This window comes from Mastigoproctus giganteus, chromosome 7, assembly GCF_048544385.1.
Source record: "Mastigoproctus giganteus isolate SK-2022 chromosome 7, ASM4854438v1, whole genome shotgun sequence".
NCBI classification, from domain to species: Eukaryota; Metazoa; Arthropoda; class Arachnida; order Uropygi; family Thelyphonidae; genus Mastigoproctus; species Mastigoproctus giganteus.
The window spans coordinates 52,942,330-52,967,086 of NC_143581.1; the positions used below are offsets into that span (position 1 = coordinate 52,942,330).

The 24,757-nt window shown below is 36.0% G+C and overlaps 1 protein-coding gene across 2 annotated transcripts in view; it reads right to left on the reverse strand.

The window, feature by feature from the left end:
• The window catches only part of nbs (nibrin), a 315,228-nt gene that overhangs the window by 135,976 nt on the left and 154,495 nt on the right, over positions 1-24,757 (reverse strand). For both annotated transcript variants that reach the window (XM_090376897.1, XM_090376896.1), the window contains exons 11-12: positions 14,228-14,325; positions 294-415 (exon numbers count right to left, since the gene is read on the reverse strand). In XM_090376897.1, coding sequence (XP_090233023.1) covers positions 294-415; positions 14,228-14,325 — 220 coding nt within the window. The remainder of the gene's footprint in view (positions 1-293; positions 416-14,227; positions 14,326-24,757) is intronic.

The following is a 24,757-nucleotide window of genomic DNA, read 5'->3' on the forward strand; positions in this document are numbered from 1 at the left end:
TTTCCCTGACAATAGAGTCACTAACAACTACTAGTTCCTTTGGGACCAGCACATTCTGCCTTGGGGGTTGCCGCTGTGTTTCACGATGACCAAGTGCAAGCTCTGGCGTTGATGTGGGTAGCTGAGAGCTTGATGGGCCCCTCAATTTAGTTCCTTCGAGTTCCTTTAGTCATTAATCAGATTTGTGCCCAGACCATTCAAAATGAGTGAAAAATGGCAAAACTGCTATATACTGTCACACAAGATATTCTGCTTTATAAATAAATAATTAAATGAAATGCAATATTTCTTACCACATGACTTTCTGTTTTTGTTGACTCCAAGATCTGAATTTCCTTTGACTCTTCAGCAACTGATTGGATTCTTTTATTTGAAATAACAGGATTATTTTGCTTTATTTCATTAAACATGTGTTCTATAACAAAAATAGAGAAAAAAAAAAGATTCAACAAAAATTAGCAATGGCTAGTTTGGAGTTCTGTGACCAGATGTCATTATCTAAACTAATTACAAATAAGCTGTGAAAACAGCCTTGACTCAACAAGTAACCCACTCATACAGCACTCTCCATATATACATAGAAAACTGCATGGGATGCATAGGGAGTATCAGGTGATACAGAAGGCTACAGTAGGTATAAACTAATCTGCAATCAAGTCACAAAGGAAGTTAGTAAAGCTGAGGCGGATTATGAGAAGTCTCTGGCAAAGAATGTAAAGAAAAACAGCAAGGATTTTTTTGTTGAAGCTAAACATAAAAAAAAAAAAAAAAAAAAAAAGTACCTGATGTGAATGGGATCTATGTAAAGGGAGGCAGCAAAAGAAGTAAGCAAACATTTAGCCATAATTATGAGAGCATACTTGGGCCCTATGGAGTGAAGATGTGCAAATGTATCCTCACTTCACAAAGGGGAATCAGAAAGTGACATGAGTAATTACAGACCTGTTAGTTTGACCTCCGTTCCAGGGAAAATTATGGGGGCACTAGTTAAAGAAATAATGCAGGACCATCTAGACAGGAATGAAGTCATAATGTAGTCACAGTAAGGATTTGTGAAGAGGCAATGTTGTCTGACCAATCTTATTGGATACTATGATGCAGTAACAAAGGATGCAAAGAATAGTTCTGACATCATATACTTATATTTCAGAAAAGCTTTCGACACTGTTCCACATCAAAGGCTGCTATATAAATTGGGGCAGTGTGGCATTAGAAGAAAGTTGCTGCTATGGATAAAGGGATGGTAAGGTGGTAGAAAAAGAGTGGTTATCAAGGGGCACTCCTCTTCTTGGATTACTAATATTAGTGGAGTTCTCCAGGGTTCGGTGCTTGGCCCTTTGACTTTTGTTTTTGATATTTATTAATGATACTGATAAAGGCATATCAGGCCTAATGTCTAAGTTTCCAGATGATTCTATATAAGGTTGGCAGGGTGGTTAATCAGAGTAATTAGGGTATGCTAGTGCAACAAGATTTAGACAAATTATGAAGATAGGCCGAGAAGTGGCAACTGGAGTTTAATATTGAAAAATGCAAGGTACTTCAATATGGGAGTAATAATCCCAGATTAATGTACCACACTGGGTAGTGGAAAAGGAAAAAGACCTGAAGGTAATTGTGCATTCAGATATGATGTTCTCCGAACAGTGCAGACAGGCTGCTTTGACAGTTTATGAGGTTTTGTCAGCAGAGATAAGGGGATGATTGTTAGATTGCATAAGGCGATGATTCAGGCCCATCACGAGTACTGCACAGTACTCGTGATGGGGCTGAATTCATTTTAGGAAGGATGTGAATTTGTTGGAATGGGTGTAGAGAAGAGCAACAAGATTGGTGAGGGGGAACAAAAGGGTGCTCTCACCAGGAAAGGCTTCAGTTCAAAACTGCAGTGTCTACAGCTTAGGCACATGTGAGGGGAAGATCTAATTGTAGTGTTTAAGGCTCTCAATGGATTGAGTAAGCTGTGTTCATGACATCTTCACCTTGCTCTTGCTCAGACTACACGAGGAGGCATAAATTCAATCTGCAGAAAGATGGTGCAGGACAGATGTGCAAAACTTTTCCTTCAGTCAGTAGGTGATTGACTGATGGAACAAGCCACCATCTGGTGTTGTGGAGGTGGGTCATTTGAATAAATTCAAGAAGGAATAGAAAACTATTAGAGGGGATGAGAATGGATAGGTGATATGAGTAGCTCTTTTTTTTTTTTTTAGCTGATGCTATATAAGCTTGATTTCTTGCATAATCTGCTACTATTAATACTAATGCTAAATTCATTGAACTTTTAAAACCTCTGCACCACCAAGTATATCATATATTGTGGATATTTTTCATCACATTCTTCATTCACAGTGCCTACTTTCCCACCAATGAAGCCACAGAAAGAATCAAATTGCAGAAATGGTGAAATCACAGTATGGGGAACAGCATGCACTTCAAATAAGCTTGTTATTTGGTTTTTAGGAGCATTAGCAACTAAGGCCATATTGCTCCGGGGATATGCGGTGGTCATTCCCTGACCTTTTCGCATCCTCCATATTTGGTGGTCACGGGCTCAAACCCCAGTCTAATCAAGAAGCGTGTGCTTCGCACTGCTGCTCCTGCCCACCTGGCTACGGAGGTGCCCTTCAAATAAGCAGCTCTATATTTCTCACTTGAAGAAGTGCTTTTTTTTTGCTTTTTTGAAGTTCATAGTTCAATAGCAAGGCAACTTGTGGTGTAGTGCCTTCACAATATGAGAGTGATGCACTCTGTAGCAAGCTTAGTTAGCTACTTAGTGCATCATCCTGCCTGTACAATAATGTTCTGTGAAGTAAATAATTTTCTTCATATAAATGTTACCTATAATGGTGCTAAATGTTAATGTTGAATATTCTGTTAATTTGTTAAATTTCTCTCATAAAGAATTAGTACCATATCAAAAAGGTACAGCTATTTCTTTATAAGGAGAGCTACTCTCATATGTTAATTGACTCAAAACTGTGATGCCATCAAACTAAAGTTTCCAATTATGTAACAAAGTTTTGAGAAGCATCTTCTGATCCAAATCAGGATTTACAATGGGAAAAAAAATAAAACCTTAGAAGTGAATGGAACAAAAATACTCAGCTACTAGTACCTATAATAATAACACTGTTAACAACTGTCAATTTTTTTTTTTTTTTTTAATGGCAACCCAAAACAAAACAGGTAACAAACTAGAGTACTTTAACGCCATGCATAAGTTCAAAGCTGAGAAGAGAAAAGATACTTGTTGACAATGGAGTTCAATTTTTTGTAAGTAGCAATTTTTCAAAAACTATAGTGAAGGATGATTGTTCCAAAGAACAGTAGAAAGGATATGTGAGGAAGAGGAAAAGTTAGTTTAGTGCATTTGGAATCAAATTGTAAATAGAGTTGAATAGTTAAGGCAAGTGTTCAAATTGATTTAAAACAAAAGAAATGTAATTACAAATGCTAATTTTAAAGAACAATGGCCATTCAATATCTACAGAAAATGGTTGAAAATACAAAAAGGATACCTATTAAAGTGTCCATTTTGGACACTTTAACATGTAATTTACAATACTTTTGGTCAGGGGAGGCCCAAGTCCGAGTGTCCCCAACAAGGTGTCGATTAAGGGAGGTTCCACTGTCGGTACCAACAAAATTTAAAGGAAATTCATCTATTGGAAGGCGCATTAAAAATCACAAAAACTAGTGTCAAATAGAAAACAGCACATTGCACGCGGAATAAAAATAGTAGTAGTAGCAGTAGTGGAAAATGATGCAAGCTTATACAGCATCAGCAAAAAAAAGACACTTCCCAATTCATCTGTCCATCTCCTCTAACTGTTTATCTAGCTCTTCCCTGAATTTTATTAAAACTAGCCACCTCTACAACACCATATGAGACTGTTCCAAAAATCAACTACCCTCATTATTCGGTTACTCACACAGAATTGTTTTTTTCAAAATGATATTACTATAGCATCTTTCCTGGATGTATTTGACCTTGCAAATAATCTCAAGAAAAAATATATACTGGAAGTTGCATTATATAATTCAACAAATTGGTGCCAAAGTAAAATCTTCATGACCACCCTTTCATTTGCATAAAAAGAAAAAATTATTATACATTCTTTCCAGTTATGTTTTGCATCTAGTAAGAGAGCTTCGAGGAAATTTATCCCTTGGTAGTTGTACTAGAAGCTTTATAAAATTGCAAGCATGAGAAAATAAAATAAGACATATGGTGTTGTTTTGTGTATAATTAGTACTGCTACTAATACAATATTTTACTGTTACAAACTAAGATATGTAACTGACCAGGAATAAAAAAAAAAAAAAAAAATTAGTGAGAAACCAGTGGAATCAGTAACTATCATGCGATTACTGATGGGTTGAGAGAATTTTTGAAGGTACCAATGTATGTGTGTGAACATCCATCGAACTGCAGTGGGGTTGATTTGTAACACACTATACTATCAGCAGCAGATTCTTCTTTGTGAGAAATAAAACAGGATTTCAGAATGACTGAAGTTAACTGTTTCCTTCTCCCCACTGGAGAAGTGCCTGGAGATCAGCATTTAAGGGACTGTTATTTGATATTTGAGAATTTTAACCATTCACTACAAATTTTCAAATATCACCCATCTTTCATTTCAACACTTCTGCAGAGACAAATTTGTTGAAATGGAAGGTAGAATTAAATTTACTATCAGCAAAACTATGGAGTGGATTTCCAGTCGACTGAATATGGTCATTAATATATATATAGGAGGAAAAGAATGGGTGAAAGAATAGAACAATGGAGAATTCCAATATTATCTGAGAAGCCATCCATCAGCACATGCCACGAGCAGTCAGCAAGAAAACTGGCTATTCAACTGCAATAAACAGAAGGAAGGAAGGAAGATCATAAGATGGAAGCTTTTTCATATGTTTTATTTTTTGGATTCAAGAATTTATTTTTTGGATTCAGACACAAGAAACTAAAGTTTACTATACAGTATCAAGATACTCATTATCTTGCAGGCTTAAACATATAGGACTCTATGTAGTTTACAGCCTCAAAAATGAGCCTGTTATCACAAAGTACAGAAGACCATAACTGAACAATGGAGTAAAGGTCTGTTCTGGGATATGTCAAGATCCAGCCTGGATGGGGGATTCTTAAGGGTGTTATATCTAACATAGCACACAATATCAGCACTCCGACATATGGATAAAAATACAATTTTTGACATATTTATTAATGACCACATAACCAGCCACATCTTCAAGGGCAGAATCAACTTCTCCATGAGGCAGTGATGAAATCGTGGAGATCTATGTGAGACTCCTACAGGGTACAATTGCTCCTCAACTCCTTTTTATTGATGATAATGCACTTCCCCACAAGGATCAATTGGTTGTGAATTTTTGGAAAGCAACAATATTATCCAGAGAATGGAGTGGCCTGCCAGATGCTCAGACCTGAATCCTACAGAACATGCATGGATGCTTTGCAGGAGGCAAATTGCAAATCACCTTTCCCAAAAACATGGATGAAAATAAAATTTTTCCTCAGAGTATTGGAATTATGCCCACTATTTATTCAATAAAATTTGTATGATTTTTTCAAGTTTATTATTATTCTATCATGACATGCATTCACTGTGTTTTTGGTGAGTTTTATGAGTTATTCAATTATAAATGTCTTCACAAATTTTTACTGCAATCTGAACAGGTAGTGATAAGATATTTTTTATATCATTTTATTTCTAAATCTGCTGTCCTATCTATTAATTATTCATTTATTAAGCATCATTTAACCACTTTTCCCCAGTAAAATCTATATTCTAGCTCTACTAAATATGATTTGGATCAACAGTGTCAGTTCTTAATAGTACTTTATCATTATCAAGACAATCCAATTAGTTTTAAACTGATTAAATGCAATTGCCATTAATATTGCTCTAAACTAAAACTACTATGTTCATTACAATGGTGCAATCAGAAATTTGGAGCAGGGAGATTCAAAATAAAATATCATACATTAAAAAAAACGCTTTATTTTCATCCTTTTTTTAATTATTTTTTTTAATGGGAACTCGGCACAAAGTGTTGGAACCGATATTGCTCTAGTATAGAATAACAAGTTGAGAAGAAGGAAGATAATTGCTAAATAAAATGGTACTTAACAGAGAGAGGACCTTAAAAACTGTTCGAAACTCAATGGAAACAAAACAACAAAAAATATTCCTCAGATTTATTAACTATCTAGAAAATATCTGTAACAATTACCTGGTGAATGAAACCTATATTTCTGGACTGAAACCTATAACTACTGAAACTACTTGTCTCATTGAAACTGCATACAATCTCAGCCTAAACTATACCTTAACACACAGGCCAACCTATGCTTCTTTCCAACGATTATAGTTAGAAACATGTAATTTTGAACTACTCATTCCATTTGGGGAAAAAAAAAAAAAAAAATCACAACTAAATGATCAGAACAATAAAAAAATATAACTTTACTACAAATTTAACACCAACATATTGAAAATCAGTATAATTAAACCAAAAACTAACCAGCTTTGTTAGAACTCAAAAAAAGTGACCCTCACTTCTGTCAGAACCATTACTTCAGCTCTAAACATAAGAGTGTATGCTACAATTAAGTGGTAAGCAGTCATTAAGTAGTAGCCACCTAATCTCATAGTCCTCTAATATTCTGGCCACTGTGTAGTTTATAGTTATGAATGTTTTGATATTATAATTTGCCTACGTGAATTCAGAAAGCTTTAGTTTCAATCCACCCAAAAGCCTATTTATAAATAAATGTACTACATAAATGATACTATTCTGAAATTCAGGGATCAAAAAGTTTGGGAAATGATGAAGCTTATCAGGTATTTGGATAGATACACCAAATTCCAACATTTCTACAACTTTTAGGATCATTCACAATAGGCTTCTTTTGGAATTGCTAATAGTTCTTATGTCACATTCTGAATAACATCCTCAATCACTGCAAATTTGTGACCGATCAAGGTGGTTTTAAGCCTGGGAATCAATAAATAAATCAAGGGAACTAAATCGAGCAAGTATGGTGGATGGAGGGAGGGGGGACTTCATAAAAAATTCTTGAATGGAAAGTACTCAATTAAATGTACATGTACATTATCGTCGTGACACTAGCACCAATTTCCTGAAGCCCACTTCTCCAATCATTTCCAAACAGCATAATGCAATCTCCATAAAAGTCTTTTGCAGCATTCCTATTCACTGTTTGACAATGTAGGAAAAATTTATAATGAGCAATGCACTGTGATTCAAAAAATATGATAAACACAATCTTTGCACTTTGCATTTGCACTGAAGGAGGACTGCACCTTTGTTTTCAGGTCACAGCTTTTCACCCACAATTCATCATCAGTAATGATGAAAGTAACAAGACAAGGCAGCTTTGACAAAGATCCTAATATATGAGAACTCACCACTCTGTGAGCATCAGTGAAAATGTGAGGCACAAACCTGGATGAAACACATTCCCAATTCTTGTGACATATTCCCAAATCCTGTGTTAAAATTGATTTGATATGTCCCATAAGAAATATCAATTTCACTAGCAACATCACAGATAGTTATATGTCAATCACTCCTTATCAGGCACCTCCGTAGACAGGTGGGCAGGAGCAGCAGTGCGTAGCACATGCTTCTTGATTAGACTGGGGTTCGAGCCCGTGACCACCAAATACGGAGGATGCGGAAAGGTCAGGGAATGACCACCGCATATTCCCGGAGCAATATGGCCTTAGTTGCTAATGCTCCTAAAAACCAAATAACTTCTTATCAGATCACATATACAAGCGAACAAATCATCTGCGATGGACAAGTGGCCTGCTTTAAACTTTGCAAACCACTGAAAAGTCTTTGAACAAATGTCATCATCTCCAAAAATGGCTTTACTTTCTGGTTACACCTGATACAGTGAAAAATCTTAATTCCAAATAGGAGGAAAAAATTATGTAGATTAACTTCAAATAGAAAAGATGGCATAAATTCCTAGACATACAAATAAAAGTATTTTTACACTAGAAAAAACTGCATTTTTTTATATTAACTTATTATCATTATCATATAGTCCTGATCTAAATTAGAATTTCACATAAAACAAAGATGCACAATCCTACATAAGTTCAGCAGTTGTTTGTTTGCTACATGAGTTCAGTAGTTTTTGTCACGTCCAGTGTTATCATATAACAGCTGGGTTATTGTAAGGGGATATACACAGTGGAAAACAAGGCAAAGACAGTTTGTCAATATCTGTTGTGTATGGATCAGTCAATGAGTATAATGTGCTCAACGGTGAGCTATGTACTGCAGTTTGACCATTCTAGCAGATCAGTAGCAAGTTTAGCAGTGACTCTAAATTATAAGGCATTAAATATTTCCCAGATGAATTCATGTACGATCATGTCTCTTCATTTTATATATAGAGCATTAAGCTTTGCATGCTGCCTTTACAAAAACCATCTAAAGTGATATCCTTGAATACAGACTTTGGTTCATTAAATTACTGACTGCCAAACATACTCAAACATGGTTGCAGTGGTGCGTATTATTTCACAATATTTTGTCACAGTTGTTCTACACCAGGGGCGGCTAACTTAATTTGTGATGAGATCTACTTTTTTTCTTCAAAATGTGCCACGATCTACCATCTCAAGAATTTCATTGCGCATGGTGAAAAAAGTTAATCAACACATATTGAAAAATATTGTTTCTAAATTTTAAAATGAAATACAATTCAGAATTCTTATTTTAAATTCATACATATTTAAAATTTTTATTTATGCGAAGTTTGTCTTTGTGTCATCTGCCAAGCTTTCAAAATCGGGGATATACTATGATAAGGCCAACAGTAAAGCATCTTCTGTATGCAAGTCCATAACAGTACAGCATTTCTTCATCTTTGTTTCAAAAACAAAAAGGCCGATTCACATAGATATGTGAAACCAAACAGGAATTTAAAAGTTCACTGCATTTTTTTTACATTTCAGTACTTCTCTCGGCAAACATATTTCCAAATGTTGTCTTCTGATGATCTGGCTTTTAGGAAGATATCGTTTCGTAATGTAATAATTTCATTTTCAAGTAAAATTTTCTCCATCTGAAAATTCTCAGCGATTTTTTCTGCAATTTGTTTCGTAATCTAAGTCTTAAAGTATTAAATGGATAAGGAATATATTGAACAATGTCTTCAATTATTTTAAAATCACTGAATCTGGTTTCAAAATCATCCACAACTTTCTCAATTTCAGAAACATATTTCTCACTATTAAATTCAAAAATAGGACATTTTTGCAAATGATCTTGCATATTTGCAAAATGATTGATTTTTTTTCCTTTGAGATCCTTAGCCATTGCCAAAAATTGATATTTATATGCAGAAATACTATTAATCAGTGTGTTGAAGTGCCTTTCTAAATTTCCTTTTTTTGGGTATAGCCACGGAAGCATTGCAAATCAAACAACATTTTTCTTTTAGCATTACAAAAAAGTATTCTAGTTCCCACTCTTGATGAAAATGATACGTTTTGCTCTTTTTCGTAGTATTAATTTTAAATCAAAGGTTATTAAATTAATGTATAAGAACTGTCGAGTTATTAATATAAGTAAGCTAAATAACAATTCGATGCATACACTATGTTCTCCACAATGTAACTGCGTGCATTTTCACTAGACAAGCCTAGGCAGCGCAGCGACAAGAGTAGTCATGTGGTTCAGCAGATTTGTAATAAGCGTATATAATGGGGTGCATAATAACAATATTTATATTTTGACTAATCTGTTTTTATATATATTTAAAATTTGTTGTGATAGAGTGAAATTCAAGCAGCGATCAACTTGTTGGCCACCCGTTCTACACTATCTAGTACTTCTGTTTCATATAACTGGCTCTTTGATCCCAAAGGAAGTAGTCAAGGGAATTCACGTCAGGTGACCTGACCATGCTATGCCATTCCTTGTCCTCCATAGGGGAACATCTTCAAGGAATTCCTGAAAAAAATATCTTTCAACAGGTGTTGGTAAACTTGGTCAGTCAGCTGCCATGGAAGAATACAATGCCTGATTTATAGATTACCAACAATATCAACAGAAGTTAATACAGAAATTCTCTTGATGAGCCATTACACTGTGTGAAAGTTGATAATTTTCCATCTTGAAAATCTCAATCCATCTGTAAATAATATCTGACTTGTGAATCACAACCTTGGCTATGGCAGTGGAAGAGCAATTGATAAAACTGTTGTTATTGAGGATAGTCCAATGTAGTCAATGACTGCACTTTCTAAAGACAAAAGGAAAATTGCTGTTGCCAAATATTATACCAAACAATGTGGAAAATCCATAGAGCAGCACCAATTTGTCAGATTCCCCCCTGTACTGGTGCCTCCATAGCCAGGTGGGCAGGAGCAGCAGTGCGTAGCACACGCTTCTTGATTAGACCGGGGTTCTCCTGACCGTGACCACCAAATATGGAAGATGCGGAAAGGTTAGGGAATGACCACCGCATATCCCTGGAGAAATATGGCCTTAGTTGCTAATGCTCCTAAACACCAAATAACAACAACAACCTCCCTGTACTGCATTACAAATTTCATCTTCAATTACGGTTGCCATGGTGGCTATCCATGCAGTATGACAAAACATACCACTTTTTCTCAAATGCTTGCTGACAACCAGAAATGTTTGACAATTTGGAAACCCTCTGTTAGGAATGTTTTTGTGGTATAATCATACATTATGTTCATATCTGCATACTCTATATTACAGAATGACATTACTGCTGTAAAACTAAAACAATATTTATTATACATGGAGCAGATGCACTGGAATATGTTAGTTCTTGGAGGGAAGAGGGGAGAATGAAAGCAAGGACTTCCCCTTTATTTTGAGATTGCTTTTTTTAAAACAAAGCAACAATAGCAAAGTTTTATTTGCTATTCTTCTGGCATATTCACACTTTCATGCATTTTAAAGTTAATAACTCTAAAATGCATTGCATCATGTTTTAGAGTTATTAACTCTAAAACAAAGCATTTTCAGACATATTTGTGTGGCTTTCCCCCCCCTAATTTTGAACCATAAAGCATGTTCCAGAATTTTCTGCACATACTTTGGAAACACTTTGTATAAACGACATGCAAGTTATTAGCATTAATATAGGCACATAATGCAAAAAAGCAAGCTTATATAGCATCAGCCAAAAAAAAAAAAAACACATACACCTTTCTCATTTCACCCATCCACTCGGTCCAAATGTTTGTCTAGTTCTGCCTTGAATCTATTTAAGCTATCATCTTCTACAACGACACATGAAAGTTTGTTGTAGCAATCAACCACCCTGCTGGCTAAATGCAAACTTCCACATATCTATCTTACAACTGTCTTTCCTCGATTTGAATTTATGCCCTCTCAGACAATTATTCTGAGCAAGAGGAAGAATCCAATCGGCACTGAGCATGCACAAACCATTCAAGGCCTTATACACCTTAATCAGATCACCTCGCATGTGTCTAGTCTCTAGACACTGTAATTTGCAAAACTTAAGCCTTTCTTCATAACAGCAACCCTTTGTTCCATTCACTAATCTTGTTGCCCTTCTCTGTACTCGTTCCAACAGCTCTACATCCTTCTTAAAATGAGGCCTCCAGACCTGTATACAGTACTCAAGGTGTGGCCTGATCATTGCCTTATACAAGGGGATAATCACCTCCTTATTCCTGCTAGAAAAATTCCTGTATATCATTAACAAGACACCATGAGCTACTCTTGCAGGCTGTCTGCACTGCTCAGTGAACTTCATATCTGCTTGCACAATTATCTCCAGGTCTTTTTCACTCTTTACACTGTCAGTGTAGTACCACACAGTTGATACATTTCTCTGGGTTTACTGCTTCCTATATGCAGTATTTTACATTTGTCAATGTTAAACTTCAGTTGCCACCTCTCAGCCCTCTAACTTTTCTAGATCCTGTTGTAGCAGCATACTGTCATTAGTGTCATTAACAACCCTGCCTTCATAAAATTTGGACATTAAGCCTGATTTACCATCATCAATATCATTAATAAATACAGAAAACAACAATGGACCCAACACTGAAACCTGGGGGACTCCACTAATAACATTAGTCCACGAAGAGCAGTGTCCATTGATTACCACTCTCTGTCTTCTCCTACTCAATCATCCCTTTATCCATAACAGCAATTTGCCTCCAATGCCACACTGCTCCAATTTGTGCAGCAGTTTCCATGTGCAATATCAAAAGCCTTTCTAAGATCCAAATATATGATATCAAAATTATTCTTTGCATCCAGTTTCTTTGTGACCACATCATAGTATCCAATCAAATCTGTCAGACAAGACTTCCCCTTAACAAACCCATGCTGTGTCTGAGCTATAACTAAAATCTTGTCTAGATGATCCTGCTGATGGAGGCACTGCTTCTTTAACCAGTGCCTCCATTAATTTCTCTAGAACAGAAATTAAACTAGCATGTATGTAATTACTTGTGTCGCCCTTTGATCCTCCTTTGTGAACTGGGGTCACATTTGCACATCTCCAGTCCATGGGTACCTCCACTAAGTCCAAGAAAGCTCTCATAATTATCACCAAGGGTTTACTTACTTCCTTTGCTACCTCCTTTAATATTACTGGATGAATCTCATCTACCCCAGTTGCCTTTCTTATGTTTATCTTCAACAATTTCTCCTCCACTTTGCTCTCAGTTATTATAAAATCATCTACCTCACTGCCTCAGTTTACTTCACCTCTGGCATTCCCCTCCCTGAATACCTCCTCATTTGTGAATGTAGGTGCAAAATACTCATTTAGTTTGTTAGCTACCAGAGCAGGATCATCAACAGTTAAACCATCGATATCAAGTGGACCAATCTGATTCATTCCCTTCCTTCTAGAGTTTACATAAGTAAAGAACCCTTTGCTATTTTTCTTTACATCCAAAGATTTCTTGTAATCTGCCTTTGCCTGCCTAACCTCCTTTGTGATTTGGTTACAGATCAGCTTATATCTATCATAGGCTTCCGTGTCACCTGTTAATTTATATGTATCCCATGCATTTTTCATCTCTGCCACATGTCTCATTAGTTCATCTGACATCTATTTAGGCCTAAACCTTGAACAGTATTTCTTAGTTGGTATGAAAAGCGTAGTAGCTTCCAAGATTAATTCTTTGAATGCTTCCCCTTTTGAATTTGCTGTTGGTAACATCATCAGTTGGTACCATCATGTAGAATTTAAATACTGTCTCAGACCACCGTAGTTGCCTTTACGAAAGGAAAAACCCTTCACTTTACCCCTGATGGTAGTTGGCTCTTTGAGTAAATCCCACTTCAGCACACTGTGATCACTGCCACCTAGTGGTTCCTTTATCTGCAGATTCTTAATGCATGAAGAATCACTACTGATAATCAGATCAAGAGTATTTCTCCTTCTAGTTGCCTCCCGAACATGCTGCTGTAGAAAACAATCATCCAATAAATCAACAAAAGCCTTACTAGTGTGTGAGTGACCAATCCACAAATTCTAGTCGATATCTGGGAAATTAAAAACCGCCATTATAAAACACTCTGATTTACTGGCCAAATGTATTTTCCGTACAGTTGTTTATTATACTCATCAGAGTCATTAGGCCTATAACGCACTCTTACTCTCAATTTTGATTTCCCAGTGCTTATGTCACACCAAACTGACTCGACACTGCACTGTACAGCCATGTCTACTGTTTGTACTTCCTTGGATTTTATGTGTTTTAACCAATACCATAACCCCTCCTCCCTTCCTATCCTATCTATCCTTCCTGTACACATTGTACTCCCCGAATTCCAGTTCTGCATTCCTTATATATGTGTGTCACACCACGTCTCTGTTATCCAAACAATATCTGCCTTTAAAGTTTTGACCGACACCTCAAATTCATAAATTTATTTACCAAACTCCTAGCACTGGTGTACACACAAGTATACATGCACCTGTTTCTATCCTTAGCTACCTTAACACAGCCCATGTATTTATTTGTTCTGCAATGACTCCCAGCAGTCTCTGGAATCCCCTTATAATTTGACATATTATGTATGTTCAAAGAACTGACTTCCAGAAAAAATATATATACTGCAAAGAGATCTGCTTAAATTAAATCTCTTAAAATTAAATAAAATAATGAAATCTTACCATTTCCTTTTCCAACTAAACATTCAGGTGATTCCTTTTCAACTTTTATATATTTTTCTAATGTAAATTGAGTGCCATCATCAGAATCAGCCCTTTTCCTAAAAAAAAAAAAAGCTTTAGAATGCACTTGAATAATTTATAAATGTTTCAAGATGAAAACTCACTTTGATGCAAGAACAGAATATATTTAATAACTTCAAATTTAGAAGACATTATTGTTAGAAACTAAAGAAACAGAAGCTCGCTTTCTTGCACCATATGCCACTGCTATTATACTACTACTACTAATAATAATAATAACAAAAAACACATCTACACATTTTTACAAATTACATAATGGTTAATATATTACACTATCCAAATTTAACAACATAATCTCCCAAAAAATTAATGAGTTTAAATAACACTCAGTGACTTGCTGAACTACAGTCCTGAAGAAATAGTCTACTGTCAGGGAGAGCATGTTATTAGGAGGCCTTTATTTGTATCTGGCTGATCTAATCAACGGTAATATCTCAGCAAAAGGTAGATATCATGGAGAAGGAGGAAAGTGCCCATGCTTTTGGAGGTAAAACTGGTCTTTAAACTGGAAGCAAGATTGACTTGCTGGAATACCAGTTAAAAACAACTGAGATAGTGAGTAGTTCTGAGTGGTTGGTGTATATTTCTGTAAATGTATATTTCAAAAAAGCCTATGGCTTATGCTATACCAGCCAAAAAAAAAAAAAAAAAAAACCCGAATAAAACAATGATAAAAAAAAAAATAATAATAAATAATAATAATAATTAATAAAAGAAAAGGAAATTAAACCTATCATCCTATGTGCTTCCCTCACCCAAAGGTACTATCCAGATGACCTATGAATTTCCCCAAACTGTCAGCCTCTACTACCCATGTAGGCATCTTATTCCAGTAATTCATAACTCACTGACTAAAATAAAACTTCCTGCAATCCAATCTGGATTTATTGTGGATCAATTGTCGATTTATTGGATGATTGTTTTCTAAATCAGCACGTTCGGGAGACAACTAGAGGGAGTAATACACTTGATTTGATTATCAGTAGTGATTCTGCATGCATTAAGAATCTGTAGATAGAGGAACCACTAGGTGGCAGTGATCACGGTGTGCTGAAGTGGGATTTACTCAAAGAGGTAACTACCATCAGGGGTAAAGGAAAGGATTATTGCTTTCGAAAAGGCGACTACGATGGTCTGAGACAGTATTTAAATTCTATACAGTGGGGCCAACTGATGATGTTACCAACAGCAAATTCAAAATGGGAAGTATTCAAAGAACTTATCTTGGAAGCTATTAGGCTTTACATACCAACTAAGAAATATCGTTCAAATATTAGGCCTAAATGGATGTCAGATGAACTAATGAGACATATGGCAGAGAAGAAAAATGCATGGGATACATTAACACGTGACACAGAAGCCTATGATAGATATAAGTTGATCTGTAACCAAGTTACAAAGGAAGTTAGGCAGGCGAAGGCAGATTACGATAAATCTTTAGCAAAGGATGCAAAGAAAAACAACAAAGAGTTCTTTACTTATGTAAACTCTAGAAGGAAGGGGATGAATCAGATTGGTCCACTTGATATCGATGGTTCAACTGTTGATGATCCTGCTCAGGTAGCTAACAAACTAAATGAATATTTTGCATCGACATTCACATATGAGGAGTTATTCAGCGAGGGGAATGCCAGAGGTGTATTCAACTCTGGCAGTACGCTAGATAATCTTGTAATAACTGAGAGGAAAGTGGAGGAGAAATTGTTGAAGATAAATACAAGAAAGGCACCTGGGGTGGATGGGATCTATCCAGTTATATTAAAGGTGGCAGCAAAGGAAGTAAGTAAACCCTTAGCCATAACTATGAGAGCTTCCTTGGACTCAGGGGAGGTACCCATAGACTGGAGATGTGCAAATGTGACCCCAATTCACAAAGAAGGATCAAAGGCTGACACAAGTAATTATAGACCTGTGAGTTTAACTTCTATTCCAGGAAAATTAATGGAGGCACTGGTTAAAGAAGCACTGCAGGATCATCTAGACAAGACTTCGGTTACAGCTCGGACACAGCATGGTTCTGTTAAGGGGAAGTTTTTTTTTTGGTAGTTGTTGGCACATAGGCTTCTGTGGCCATAATGCACTCCCCAAGGTTTTTGCAGTACATTGATCCAAGCACGAGGTGAGAATCGAACCCGCGACCTTTGGGTTGCCAGGCAGGCACTTTACCCACCCGGCTAGCCCGGTCGGCTTAAGGGGAAGTCTTGCCTGACCAATTTGATTGGATACTATGATGCAGTCACAAAAGAACTGGATGCAGGGAATAACTTTGATATTATATACTTGGATCTTAGAAAGGCTTTTGATACTGTTGCACATGGAAGACTGCTGCATAAATTGGAGCAGTGTGGCATTGGAGGCAAATTGCTGCTATGGATAAAAGGGTGGTTGAGGGGGAGAAGACAGAGAGTGGTAATCAATGGACACTGCTCATCGTGGACTAATGTTATTAGTTATTAGTGGAGTCCCTCAGGGTTCAGGTGTTGGGTCCATTATTGCTTTCTGTATTTATAAATAATATTGATGATGGCATATCAAACTTAATGTCCAAGATTGCAGATGATACAAAGGTTGGCAGGGTTGTTAAGGACACTACTGATGCTATGCTGCTGCAACAGGATCTGAAAAGGTTGAGCAGATGGGCTGAGAGGTGGCAAATGAAGTTTAACATTTGCAAACAGCAACCCCAGAGCAGCATACCAACTCTGTGGTACTACACTGACAGTGGTAGAGAATGAAAAGGACCTGGGGGTAATTGTGCAGGCAGATATGAAGTTCTCTGAGCAGTGCAGATGGGCTGCAAGAGTAGCTCATGGTCTTATCACAATGATATACAGGAATTTTTCTAGCAGGGATAAGGAGGTGATTATTCCCTGGTATAGGGCAATGGTCAGGCCACACCTTGAGTACTGTATACAGGTCTGGAGGCCTCATTTCAAGAAGGATATAGAGCTGCTGGAACGAGTACAGAGAAGGGCAACACGATTAGTGAATGGAACAAAGGGTTGCACTTACGAAGAAAGGCTTAAGTTTTGCAAATTACAGTGCCTGGAGACTAGGCACTGGCGAGGTGATCTGATAGAGGTGTATAAAGCCTTGAATGGTTTGAGCATGCTCAATGCTGATGGGATTCTGCCTCTTGTTCAGAATAATCACCTGAGAGGGCATAAATTCAAATTGAGGAAAGACAGATGTAGGATAGATGTGTGGAAATTTGCCTTTAGGCAGCGGGTAGTTGGTTGGTGGAACAGACTTCCATTCCTTGTTGTGGAAGTTGATAGCCTAAATAAATTTAAGGCTGAGCTGGACAGGTATTTGGAACGAACAGAGGGGTGAAGTGGAACTTTTTTTTTTTTTGGCTGATGCTGCATAAGCTTGCTTTCTTGCATCATATGCCTCTACTAATGCTAATGCAAACATTTCCCCCTGTAACTTACTTGAATTTATGTCCCCTAGTTCTAGCATCATTTATAATCTTGAAAATTTCGTCCTCATTCATTTTACTGATGCCTCTCAGAGCCTTAAACACCTCAATCAAATCTCCTCTAAGGTGTCTAGTTTCCAAACTCTTCAACCCACATATTCAAAGTCTTTCTTCATAAGTACGCCCCCTTTGCCAATCTCACCAGACAAGTTACCCGTCTTTGCACCCTTTCAAGAAGCTCGATGTCTTTCTTTAGGTGCGGTCTCCATACTTGAACACAGTATTCCAAGTGTGGTCTAACAAAAGCCTTATATAATGGGATTATCACGTCCCTATCTCTATTTTCAAAAGTTTGATAGATCATCGATAGGACACAATGGGCCTTCCTTGCAACGTGTTTACAATGCTTATATATGCAAGAAAAATGCAGATAAACTTTAACTTGATGTTGTAGCATGAAAGAATGTCCTTGAGTTGTAAGGAAATGTGTTTGAGTCTGTCAGTTAAGTCTAATGAGTTCTTGATGGCGTGTATGTACATGTGTGGGTATCATGTTGGTAATAACGTGCCAAGATATCTTGAAAGGGCCTAACCCAGGTGGCATTTATCACTCATGGCAAACCTTTGTGAGCTTTCACACTCCCAAATAGATATGAGCTTTCAGAGTTGTTGGGTTGATATGTTTGTATGTCTCTATTAATCTTCTTGGTTAAAATTCCTTAAGTTTCGACTCAACTCAATTTTCATGATGCCTGATGAGATTTTTATTTAGCTTGCCACATTTCTTCATAAAACAGATTATAAATCTTGGCATCATAGTCTATTTTGTATAAATATTATGATCCCCAAGCACTCTATTGGAATTCTTGAGACGAACAGATTTGTAAATTTTTTTAACAATTTAAGGGTATAATTTTCTTAGGTGCTGGTTCTTGTGTTTCCAGCAGATCCAAGTCACTTGGCTGATTTGGAATTTATGGCACATCAGCTACTAAGGCTATTGATCACAAGCCTGATTTTGAGTATGACAAAGTATTTCTGGTGAAATTATCTTCCACGGATACCCTCAATCTCATAGAATGAACGTTAATTGAAGCCATGTAACACTAAATTTAAAATGAACTAGATACAATAATAGCATTAGCAGGGCATATGATGCAAGAAAGCAAGCTTACCAGCCAAAAAAAAAAAAAAAAAAACCACCTTTCCCATTTCACCCATCCATTCACTCCAAAGGAAAATTAATTTCCCACAAGAAGTCAAAATAGGCTGGCAAAGTTACTTTGCAGCAAAAACTGCTTAAGAGTATGTTTCCTGTACATCTTTAAAAGCTGTAAAAAATATTTTTTGGTATTCTCTGCTAAAGAGAGAGTCAATGAGAAAATTTAACTGTTGAAGTAGTGTTAACTACTGCACTATGGTGATCTTTCTACTTACAATAAGTAGGAGTGGGTTAAATGACAATGGCCTATCCACAGCACAGCTAGGATAACTTCTTGTTTGCATATTTTACTTATGTATTTTACATATCAAATCAAACCAGTAATCGCAACAATTTACAAAGTTGTGATTACTGGTTTAATTTGATAGAGCTAATCTATATCATCATTCTTCTCTTTCTTGATGATTCCCTTCTACTTTGACACTCACTCTCTCTGTCTCAGGGTAACTCGGGAATTCTTTTTTTTTTTTTTTTTGGGTGGTGCAGTATAAGCCTCAGGCTTCCTTGCATCATATAGCTAATAATAATAATAATAATAATAATAATATTTCTGGTTCATGTCACAATAAAGATGAAAATTACACAAACTCCTGTTTATAATGCTATTCTGCTTTTAATGCTCATTTCTTGTTCCCAAGTCAATCCTATGATTGCAAGGATAACTCCTTCTAGAAAAAGGTACCAAAGTAATTTCTTTAATTAACGTTAGAAAGACATATTTAGCTTCATTTTTCTTTGAGTATTAATTTAGTATTTTTCAGTGATGTTAATGAATATATGAAGTCTTTGGCTAGACCAAAAACTGTATGAGTGTTGTGTATTCATAGATTAATCAAAACTAAGTTTGAAGGCAGCGCTTCTATGTGATGGAAGCATTCATCCATCTCTATGTGGTTGCACATGCTATTCATATGAATAGATGTTATGATAAGGTATTTTTTTTAAAGATGCTTTTAAAAATTATCAACATTGCTAAATACTTGTGGTGACTTCTTAACATGCAGCTGGTTTTCTCAAAAATATTGCTGTTTTCTGTGTCTTTATCTTATTCTAAGATATGATATTCAAATCACTGATGAATTACACAAGAATTGTGTAATTCATCAGTGATTTGTTAGACTGAGCTTAGTTCCAGGGTAGAAAAAATGTGTTGCATCAGCCTCTTGTAAACAGAAGAAAAGTTCTTTGTCTTTCCTCTATTAAATTGGGCCTAATGAATAACTTTGTGAAATCCACAATGAGGAATAAAGATAGTGATGGACTTTTATATTTAACCATGCAGTGGGTGCGGCAAAAAAAAAACCTCAGGCACATTAAGAAATTCATGCAGCTCACAGCAGTCTTTTAATAATGCTTTTTTTTTTTTTTTTTTTCACATTGCTGGAATTGTTGGAATTAAGGCAGTTGATGAAACTTCATTATGTCATAAATTAGTATTAAAAGTAGCTTCAACAAAACCGATGAAATACAGCACAGATATTATATAAAAAAACAAAAAAATAAACAAAAACACACAATCAATTACGATGAAACATTCATATTTTTAATTAACAGTTTACCTAAATCAGTGGTTCCCAACCAGTGGTTCGCAAACCCCTGGGGGTTTGCGAAAGTGTTCCAGGGGGTTTGCACTAAAAATTCCGTAATGGCATCTGCTTAGATTTGCATAGGTATATTATTGTAAACTACAAAATATAACTAACAATAAACAATAAAGTAAACTAAAATTAAATAAAAAGTAAAGAATTACCAAAGAAATAAACCACATCTCCTACAATTCCTTATAATTACTTTACTATCTTACAATATATCATGTTAAATGAATATCTAAAATTATTTCTTAACTAAACGTCCAAGAGTGTGAGAGATCTGGTGAGTATGGGCTTGGCACACCCAGAGTCCTGAGCTGGATCTCATCATTCTTCTCTTTCTTGGTGATTCCCTTCTACTTCTCTCTCTCTCTCTCTATCTCTCTCTCTCTCTCTCTCTCTCTCTCTCTCTCTCTCTCTCTCTGGATGACTCAAATTTTTTTTTTTTTTTTGGCTGGTGCAGCATAAGCCTTAGGCTTCCTTGCACTATATTGGCTAATAATAATAATGTGCCATGCATTTTTTAATAGCTATAACACACCTGCTTATATCACTTTTTTTTTTAAAGTTTCCCAAGAAGGAATAAACTTGGATATAGCCCTCCTTCCACTTGATTTTTGACTTTCAGAAGGGATGACAGAGACAACTTGGTGATTCCCTTCTACTCTCTCTCTCTCTCTCTCTCTCTCTCTCTCTCTCTCTCTCTCTCTCTCTCTCTCTCTCTCTCTCTCTCTCTCTGGGTGACTCAAATTTTTTTTTTTTTTTGGCTGGTGCAGCATAATGCTTAAGCAAGAATTTGGTGATAATGTTATGGATATAACACAAACTTTTCAACAGTATTCACATTTCCAAGATTACTGATTAATGTGTTGAAAACGTCATCCATGAGGACAGATGGTTTAAGATAACTGATATTTGTGACGTTCCAGGCCTATTGTACAGTACATGCAGACACATTTATGGCCTGTTTGCTGAGTGATGAACAGAAACAGAACTAGATTTCTGTGTGCAGGGACCTACAAGCACAGGCCAGAAAGGGCAGAAACTTCCTTTCCAAGATCATAACAGGAGTGAAAGCCGAGTTTATAGTTATGACCCAGAAACAAAGCAGGAGTCTTCCCAGTGGAAAAGTCCATCATCTCCACATCCAAAAAAAGCAAGGAAGATCAGAACAAGCATGCTGATTGTTTTCTTCAATGAGGGAACTGTTCATCTCAAGTTCTTTCCACCAGACCAAACTGAAAATCACCAGTTCTACATCGGGTTCTAGGAAATTTGAGGAAGGAAGTTGGGAGAAAATACCCAGACAAATGGTGCACTCAGGATTGGCCTCTATATCAGAACAATACATCAGTCCACACAGCTTTGTCAGTTCACTAGTTTTTAGCCAAGAACAAAATAGTTTCACATCCTCCCTATCCTTCTGACCTGCCCAACCATGACTTCCTGTGCCCCAAAATGAAAATCCAATTAAAAATACAAAGATTTAAAGACATTATGGAGGTTCAAGAATTGTAGAAATTATTGGACAGCATCATGAAACAGAAGTTCAAGAGATGCTTCAAACAGTGGGAGAAGCACTGGGATCACAAGGATCAATTAATTTTATTGCCCCAAAAATCTGGGAACTTTTGGCTTGCACCTCATATATGGGTATAAGTGACACGTTCCCAGTACCCTTAAAATAATAATCTGAAATTTGTTTACCTTTACTACTCTCAATAGGAATTTGACAAGCTACAGTTACATCAATAAAAACCTATAGATCTGACAGAGGAATCAGACTTTGAGCCAACTGGATATAATTGACAAATTGACTGTGATAGACTTTATATAGTTCCTAATACACTAAGTGTAAGATTGTTTTTCCTCTCAATTCTGAAGACAGAGGTCACAAATTAGGATATGATTATTCTAAGGTGGTGAGAGCTTGTTTTTGTGAGTAGCAATACTGTCTTTCATTAGATTTAAAATAATTATAAGTTTTCTGACTAGCCTCTGGGTATAGAGCCAACTAGCCTCTATACCCAGAGGCTAGTTGGCTCTTTGATGAATATTATACAGACCTTTTTCAGCCTTGGAGACTGTGGACCACATGAGGTGGTCTGCTAGGAAATCTTAGTTTACATGCATACTAAAAAGTCAGATGCTATCATTAGACAGACTGGGGTAGCTCATTGGTCTCTACATATAAACTACATATGATGTCCAAATGTCCAGAATGCTCTTGCAACGAACTGAATGGTAGTGGGCCTAGCTATTGGAAAGCACTTTTCTAGCTGAATTTTATACTAGGAAATCGCGGTCTATTTCTGATCAAATAAGACTTTGACATAATCTAAGTAAAATATAGTTTTCAGCTTCCCATGAAGTGGAGAAGTGAGTTTGTAAGATATTAAGGTTTCTTATGCATTTGATTTGATACATTATATGTATATATAATGTATACATTCCAGGAATGTCAGTTTTTCTGTCTAGAATTAATACCAGAAATTTTACATGTCTAGAATTACACCAGAAATTTTACATGTCTAGAATTAATATCAGAAATTTTACATGTCTAGAATTAATACCAGAAATTTTACATGTCTAGAAATCCCAGAAATTTTACATTTCTAGGATTAATTTTGTTGAAATACTCATATATGTGTATTTTGGCAAAAATGCATATGGCCTATTTTCTTTGGCTAGAGCTTGAATCCATTTTTTCATAGAACTTCTCTTCTTCAATCATAAAGGGAATAACAAGGAAGAAATCAGAGAGAGAAATAATGTGGTAGGGATCATTAAAGTGGAACTGGTGATAAAGGTGGAGCTGGTGCATATGCCAACTCTGGCATGCCTTGTCAGACATATCTTAATCTGGAATCACCTCTTTTTGATCTACTTTGGCTCAAAATATCTTACTCTCACTCTTTCAAATTCATTTGTTGTCTCTATCACACTCCCGATTTGACACATCATTCATAATTTTTTGAATTTCTTCAAAATCTGATTTCTCCAGTATAACTATAATACTAGAATATAAATTTAACACTGCTGACCAAGAACCTATCAAAGTGCACAATTAATGTTAGCCATCTTCAGTGTACTTCAGATCACAACTAGTGACAGCCTCTTTTCCAATGGAGTCTATCGCACTCTTTTAAATCTCTAATCCTAATATACTTGCTTACATCATGTCATTGAAATTACTCTTATAGGAATGAAAACATTCATTCCAGTTCCAATCTGAACGCTCTAGTCCCTACTAAACCATGGTTGTATAACTAAATACCTAAACTTTGGTTTTGCAAAAATTGTGGTATGTTATGTTAGAGCACCTTTAATATAGCATAACAGACAGCATATTCCTTAATATAAAATGAATCCAGATAGCCTGGCACACCCAAATATGATTTTAGTTTTTCTTTTCTTTTCCTCCCCTTCTTTTTTTGATAGATAGATCATCATGGTATAGTATATTTCTCATGTATTAGGTCATGGTATAATTATACTGCATTTGGAGGTCCCGAGGAATCTACCTTTTATTAACATTATGGCGATTAAGGTGTAACGTTCTGGTCTCTTGCAAGAATCACTGGCCACAACTTCTGTCTATCCAATTTTTTTTTTTTTTTAAATAGAAGAATTAGAAACCAGAATTTTTTTTAAATAAATAAAATTGTTGTGCATGTGTGTGTGTGGGATGAAAGACGAGATACTAGGAAAATGGGGAAAAGATGATTATTAGCCATGGATGATGCCTATGGGTGACACACCTTTCAATCCCTTAATGCAGGCAGAACAATGGGGTTAATATCATGTTGAGACAAGCATATCTTAAATGTCTAGGGGCAGTACTACTGGAATGTGATGTTGATACTTATTAGTCTCCCCACAGAAGCTAGGTTCTAGGTCGATCCTATTCAGATAACACCATGTGAATCCATTGCTGCTAAAATGAATTATCTAGGTAGATCAGTTGGTATGCAGTGGGAGTAAGAGAAAAATTATTGACTATGAGCCATTTAATAACAATAATATGAACAGGTTTAATATATATATATATAGTAAAATAATAATAGTATTAAGAAGCTAAGTAATCATAGAGGGTGGAGAGTAACAGTACGAAAAGGAAGATAACTGAAATTGTGAAAAACACTGCAATGTAGTCTGGTCACCATTTCATTCTTATTTTAATTTCTTGACAACTATCTGTCTCTCCGTTTTCATAT